Source organism: Pseudopipra pipra, chromosome 1, assembly GCF_036250125.1.
Source record: "Pseudopipra pipra isolate bDixPip1 chromosome 1, bDixPip1.hap1, whole genome shotgun sequence".
NCBI lineage: Eukaryota > Metazoa > Chordata > Aves > Passeriformes > Pipridae > Pseudopipra > Pseudopipra pipra.
Window position 1 is genome coordinate 132,172,057 of NC_087549.1, and position 7,379 is coordinate 132,179,435.

Genomic DNA, 7,379 nt, shown 5'->3' on the forward strand with positions numbered 1-7,379 from the left:
TTCTTATTTTAAGAGAAAAGAAGACTAAGAAAATGCAAACTAAAAGGGAAATTCTTGCTTCCTTGATTTTGTCTAATGAGTTTTGTTCAAGTTATTTGAGGCAGACAGAGAATAAGCAAAATGAACTGTTTACACTTGAAATCAGAAGATGATGTGTTAGTAGCCCAGCTCTATAATGAAATATAACATTTAGATCTATTTAATTTGACTTCTGTGATGAAAAACTCTTAAGAACCACTGAGATACCTCTTTTTTTCCTTTTCACATAAATTACAGGGAGCTTAAAAGGACCGTGTTTTACAAACAGTCTATATTTTGAGTTCTTATGGGAGTTTTAAATTAGAGCTTTAATCACTGTTTCACATAACTATTCTATGCTTTGCTTGAGTATTTTATTTAAAAAAAACCCAAATCAACACCTTTCCTTGAGAATTTCAAAACTGCTCAGTGTGAAGAGGCCAGAGATCATAGAATCGACTGGGTTGGAAAAGACCTCCGAGATCATCCAGTCCAACCCTTGATCTAACAGCACCATGGTTACCAGACCATGGCACTAAGTGCCACATCCAGTCTCATCTTAAAAACCTTCCAGGGATGGTGAGTCCACCACCTCCCTGGGCAGCCCATTCCAATATCTAAATACTCTCTCTGTAAAAAATTTTTTCCTAATATTCAACCTAAACCTCTTCTGGCACAGCTTAAGACCATGCCCTCTTGTCCTATTGCTGGTTGCCGGGAGCAGAGACCGATGCCCACCTGGCTACAACCCCCTTTCAGGTAGTTATAGAGCAATGAGGTCTCCCCTGAAGCCTCCTGTTCTCCAGGCTAAACAACCCCAGCTCCCTCAGCCTCTCCTCATAGGACTTGTGCTCGAGTCCCTTCACCAGCCTCGTTGCTCTTCTTTGGACCTGCTCCAGCACCTCAATATCCTTCCTGAACTGAGGGGCCCAGAACTGGACACAGTACTCCAGGTGTGGCCTCACCAGCGCTGAGTACAGGTGGCCAAGAAGGCCAATGGCATCCTGGCCCGTATCAGGAACAGTGTGGCCAGCAGGATCAGGGAAGTGTGCCACCTGGGCACACTGCTGGCTCATGTTCAGCTTCCTGTTGATCCAAACTCCCAGGTCCCTTTCTGCCTGGCTGCTCTCCAGCCACTCTGTCCCCAGCCTGTAGCGCTGCAGGGGGTTGTTGTGGTCAAAGTGCAGGACCCGGCACTTGGCCCTGTTGAACCTCATCCCATTGGAATCAGACCATCTGTCCAGCTTGTCCAGGTCCCTCTGAAGAGCCCTCCTACCCTCCAGCAGATCAACACGCCCCCCCCCCCCCCCCCAGCTTGGTGTCATCTGCAAATTTGCTAATGGTGGACTCAATTCCCTCATCCAGATCATCAATAAAGATATTAAATAGAACTGGGTCCAACACTGATCCCTGGGGACACCACTAGTGAGCGGCCACCAACCAGATGCAGCACCGTTCACCACCACTCTCTGGGCCCGGCCCTCCAGCCAGTTCCTACCCCAGCACAGAGTGCCCCTATCCAAGCCCTGGGCTGCCAGCTTTTTCAGGAGTATGCTGTGGGAGATGGTGTCAAAGGCTTTGCTGAAATCCAGACAGACCACATCCACAGCCTTCCCCTCATCCACCAGGCAGGTCACCTGGTCATAAAAGGAGATCACGTTGGTCAGACAGGACCTGCCCTTCCTAAACCTGTGCTGGCTGGGTCTGATCCCTTGTCCATCCTGTAGGTGCTGTACGATTGCACTTAGGATGACCTGCTCCACAACCTTGCCACGCACTGAGGTCAGGCTGACGGGCCTGTAGTTTCCTGGGTCCTCCTTGCAGCCCTTCTTGTGGATTGGCATGACATTTGCCAACTTCCAATCATCTGGGACCTCCACAGTGAGCCAGGACTGTTGGTAGATGATGGAGAGCCGCTTGGAGAGCTCTTCTGCCAGCTCCCTCATCACCCTAGATGGATCCCATCTGGTCCCATAGACTTGTGATGAGCAAGCAAAATCTTTTTCTACCCTCAAAAGAGTAGCATGTAAAGAGCAAACATTCCCAGACTCTTAGACAATGCTATTTTAATAATACATATAATTTTAATCTTCAGCCGCCTGAAATATTTACATGCATGACCAGATCACAAAATATGCAATTATTTCTTTTTACTATTCAATTTGTCAAGATAACTTCTCCAACTAGTTATACAACCTGTAGTACTTGTCCATTGAGTGTCATTATAGCTTCCCAAACCAACTTCACTGTTCCATCTGCTCAGTAATTCTCTGGTGTAGATCAAAAGCAGTAACACTGCTTATTCTATGCTCGAGTGTTTAACTAAACCAATTCCCTAATTTCTTAAGCTTCTCCAACAATGACATAGTTTCTTTGAACAGTGCAACCATGTATTGCTTTGAAAAGACATTAAATTATGCCTTTCTAACCTTAGAACAGAAATCCTAGACCAACCTGGGAGAATTTACAAAGCATGTTACTGTTTTTCCCTTGTTCACTCCTCCCACACAGCTAAGGAGTGTGCCCTTTGCTCAACAGAAATTTAAACACATATTTAAATACTTTGCAAACCAAATTTCAGTACTGTAAAATGGATCATTCCATAAAACTTGCTATTGATAGCTTCATCTCAATTTTACCAGTTATAATAGCTGTGCCTTTCATGTGTGTCTGTGTGAGGATAAATTAAATCAAAATATTTTTATAAGTTTCAAAAGCTTTACATCAAAATACCCTCAGCCATTTTCTTACAAGGGAATATAATCACTGATGATTTTATTCTGAAGATAGAAAATTACTCTGTATAGTTTTGAAAGTTGATCAAAATGGTGCCACATCCTGATAAGAAAAGCCAGCTCCTAAGCTGCTAAATAAATACATGAAATTAAAATACCCAAGCCAACTACCATAAATAGTATCCTCTGTAATGTTAGATGAGATTTCCACGGAAACTGATACATGTAGGCATGCACACATAGTATGTGTCCACATAAATATCATATCAAGTTCTTCAACCACCATCTTCTGTAGTCTTTTTTAAGGCCAGATACATCTACACTATTTGAGACCATCAACAATATTACAGAATTTCCTTAGCAAGGCACAAAACATATATGATTGATTTCTAATGTCACTTTGTTTTAGGGCTCTGATCAACCTAATAGCATGCATCTGTATTTCTACTGCTGGCACACATCCTCTCCCTTCCAACCTCCATCACAGTCAACCCTGTTTCCCTTAAGTGGCCTTTCTAACAAACACTTTTCTTGCTCCACTATAATCACATCATGATATAAGATGAAGAAATTGCCTGTTTGGAGAGAAGAGAGTTCTGTAAACAAACAGAGAGATCATTTTAATGGGAGGGAGACAGGCATTTATAGAGGCTGGGTTAATACCCAGCACATTTACCTTGCAGCAAAACAAAATGAATGACTACAGGTCTGGAAAAAGGAACAGATAATTTACTGGTTTTAACTTTGTGCCTCCCTTGCCTTTTCGGGCTTGTAACAGACAGAACAACAACATGTGGTGCAACTGCTTCACAATACAGACTTGGCGTAGTCTCCAAAAATCACCAGGTAAACACAAATGTTGGTGAGCTTCCATCAAGAGCTTTTTATTCCATTTTTCAAATGATGTACTGGCAAAGGCTGTGTGTGCTCACACTGAGACCCATTCTGCCAGGCTTGAGTACACTTAGCACCATTCAATGAAGGTAAGATTCACAATGCAGCTTCTTATTTCCAGTAACAATAAAGGAGGACTCAGAAGAAACCAGTCGCAGAAAATCCATTTTTAATACACTTCTCTGTAAAAGAGCTATGTGGAGAGACACTGTCTTAGGAAGACATCAAGAAAAAGTTCAAAAGCAGATCAAATCACACAAAACAAAAATCCACAGTTTGCCTACTTAACATTACGATGAGAAAACAACCAAATGGTTGCTTTACAGAAAGTTCATATTGTTTGATATGCACCTACCGAGATTTGGCAGTACCTACCTTTCAAGAAAAAAACCAAACCAAAACCAAACCAAAGAAGAATGCAAGTCTCAATTCTGAACAATGATGCCACCATTAGCAATGTAGCAGCTGTCTTCATGGCATCTACTAGGCTCGTTTACCATAATCCCAATTACCTACATTCATCCTGAAGTTTATGAAACATCTTATTTACATTTAAAATTTATAATTTCAGGTGGATGGTTTAAAGTATTTGCAGTATAGCAATACCTGCACTCTTAGCACAGTAACAACACATACTTAAATACATTTTTCAACTATTTTATTTAAACAACTCTCAAGTGGTTAGGTTCAAAAGTTTTCTGGATGTTTGTTGCCACGGTTCTCAGAAAATATTCACTGGAGCCAAGCATCTTAAGAGATGCACTAATTATGCTACTTGTGAATGTGTTTGAAAAAGAGAAGAGCAGCTACAGGAGCAACTCCTGCTTCCATTCTTTGCTAACACAATTTCTTCTTTTCTGCCTTTATCAGTGACTTGCCACTGGAAGATTGTGACCTAGACTGCACTCTACAGCACGTTTAGTTACATCACTCACATGTGAAAAGAAGGGGTAAATGGTACACAGAACACCAATGAAAAATCTGAAAAATTAACCCTGCTTTTATAGTCTTTTCCCACATAAATCACATATACTTTTAAAGAGTGATATTTACTTAAACCATGGGAAACGTTTAAAAACAAAGAATACTAAAGTCTTCAGTCAAATACTGAACATCACTGGGTTTTTAAGAACATCATTGGGTTTTAAGCAGAAAAGACTACAACAATATTGAGAGTTACGACAATACTCTTAAAGCACAAAACAAATTAGTAAAGTGCGTACATGTCTTTTCTCAAAGTATGAAGGAGGCCACTGAACTCCTGCTAGAGTCCTAGCCTTTGGTTCAATTTTCAGTAATTGTCATTAGTTTTCTGTGTCAAGCCAACATGGACAGAAAAATCTAAATTCCCTTGATAAATTCTTCTTTGTGGTTTATAATAATGCCAAATCTACTCCAACCATTTTCCTTGTGAACTACTGCCTAATTTTCCACAGAAGAATTAGCCAATCTGTGTGTGACAGAATGTACTGTCACCAGGATTTAATTTGTCCCAGTGCCTTTCAGGAGTACTGCATAATGTTGTGCAAACACCATTCTTGCACTAAGCGTTTAAAGAACAGGTTTTCCTCTACAAACACACAGCTCTGTCTAGGAGAATTTCCCAATAGACGTTTTGAACCCAAACAGAAACACATTAAGTTACTAATTTTTTCCTAATACAGCAAAATACCTATTCATACTTTGCAGATGAATGATATGCTCTTTTCCATAATCCACATAAATAAGGCAATGATGTTGTTTCATGGTTTCATCTTTAGCTTGTCTTCTTGTTGCTGTACTATTACCTCCTGCCACGTTACATGTATATCTTTAGCATGAATGACCGGCCAACTTCTGAACTCTTATCATTTAGCAATGATTGCAGGAAGGAAACAGATGATACCTGACGCCAAAACACTAATTTTATCTTATTTTCCTACGATGCCATTAATTATCTTATCTCACTGACCACACCAAAGCTTTCTTTGAAGTAAAAAAGAGGTCCTCCTAAAGCATAGTAACTGGTCTGTTGCCCAGAAGGCGAAACGCTGTTCAGCCGGTGTGTACTGAGCCGTGCTTAAAGAGCAGAAGGATAAGCTCCCCGATTAGCACTTGGGTAAGCCCGCAGGGCACCGTCTGAGCCGCCTGACAGCCCTGGGGCGGTGACGGCCGAGCGCAGGTGTGCGGGCACCGGGGCTGCGGCGGCGCCGGCAGGTGACTCACGCACTGCCCGGCATTCCCAGCCCTCCGCACCACTGGAGGCACCGCTAATCCCCTGCCTCCTAAGGCTCTCTCACGGCATTAGCTCCACACTGAGGAACAGCTGTCAGTTTTATACAACTTCCTTAAAGGTTCACAGGGTTTCCCAGGCTTATGAGGCAAACGGGATTCGCGCCTTGGGTGTGAAGGATAAGGAGGTTAACCCCCCTCCTCGGCTCTTCCTCCGCCCGGCGCCGCCGCGGGGGCCGTCCGGGCTGTCATCGCCCGGTCCTGCGAGGGCACCTGTGGCGTGCCCGCTGTCGGGGGCTGCTGTGTCGGGCACTCGCACCCACCGCCCGGCGGGAGGGCGGGGGAGCGCGGGGCGCGCAGGGCGGGCGGCACAAAGCGCCTGCTCCGCCCGCGGCTTTGTTCGCGGCGGGGCCCCGCGCCAAGCCCCTGCCGCAGCCCCGCTCCGCCGCCGCACCGCGGCCGGCCCCGCTGACAACCCGCCCCCGTCCTCACCCTGCTGCCTCCCTGCCGCCCTGTCACCACCGCCGCCTCCTCCTCCTCCTACCTTGGCTTTCCCAGCCTCCAGCTTCTTCAGCCGCTCCTCGTCCTCCATGGCGTCTGTGCGGGAGAGCAGGGTGTTAGCGGTAACAGGAGGAGGGGCTCGCCCCGCGCCCTCCCCTCAGCCGGGGCGCACAAGCTCGCTGTCCGGTCCCGTCCCGTCCCGTCCCGTCCCGTGCCGTGCCGCCTCACAGCGACGACAGCTGCCGTGGCGGGGCCACCGGCGCCGCCATCTTCGGCTCCACGTAAACACGCGGCCGGGGAAAGTGACGTGTGGCCGCCGCTCCTCCTCCCGCCGCCGGTCCCTCCTCCCCGCGCCCCGGCCGCTCCGAGCGCCCTCGCCCGCCGGCGACCCCCGCCCACGACCCCCGCCCGCCCACTTGGCTATCGGCGGGTCCCGCCGGAGCCGCCACCGGAGGAGCGCGTCCGCCCCCCTGCAGGGCAGCGGCGAGAGCTGGACACGGCCGCGGGCACACCCCTCTCCACACCCCCTGCACACCCCTCCGCGCCCGGCGGGCAGAGAGGCGGGGGGTCCCGCTGCCTACAAAAGAACCGCACCCGCGGGGCGCCTCTCGCTCCCTGTGGCTGCGATACGGAGGTCTGAACAGGCTGCCCGAGTTCTGCTGGCCCGCGAATCCAGCTACGAGGCTGATTCTGACAGTTCTGATTTTCTTGCTCCTGCGAGCGTATCATTAAATTGCAGGGCTCCTAAAACTCGATCTAAAGCTCGGCAATACGGCAACAAAGCTCCACGAGCGTGTGCCGCAATCTGTGTAACAATGACAACAAAGGATGTGTAGCTCCCGTTTAAATTACTTGGCATGCTCTCCTTGTGCCAGAGGAGCTATGAGAAGTGTGTTAAAATCACAATGGGGAAAATGGCACGTGGCAATTAAATGCTAATACAACTTCTATACCCCAGCAAACACAAAGCAATATTCTGGGATTATTTAATAGTCTACTAAATGTGTGCCTTGCAAGGCT

The 7,379-nt window shown here is 46.7% G+C and overlaps 1 protein-coding gene across 9 annotated transcripts in view; it reads right to left on the reverse strand.

Moving 5' to 3' along the window:
- The window catches only part of AKAP9 (A-kinase anchoring protein 9), a 111,537-nt gene extending 104,743 nt beyond the window's left edge, over positions 1 to 6,794 (reverse strand). For 8 of the 9 annotated variants that reach the window (XM_064677668.1, XM_064677649.1, XM_064677641.1 and 5 more), the window contains exon 1: positions 6,403 to 6,660. In XM_064677668.1, coding sequence (XP_064533738.1) covers positions 6,403 to 6,450 — 48 coding nt within the window. In that variant the 5' untranslated portion in view covers positions 6,451 to 6,660. Of the gene's footprint in view, positions 1 to 6,402; positions 6,661 to 6,775 lie in introns of those variants that run through there. The other variant, XM_064677610.1, reaches the window with a different exon arrangement.
- Positions 6,795 to 7,379: the final 585 nt, after the last annotated feature.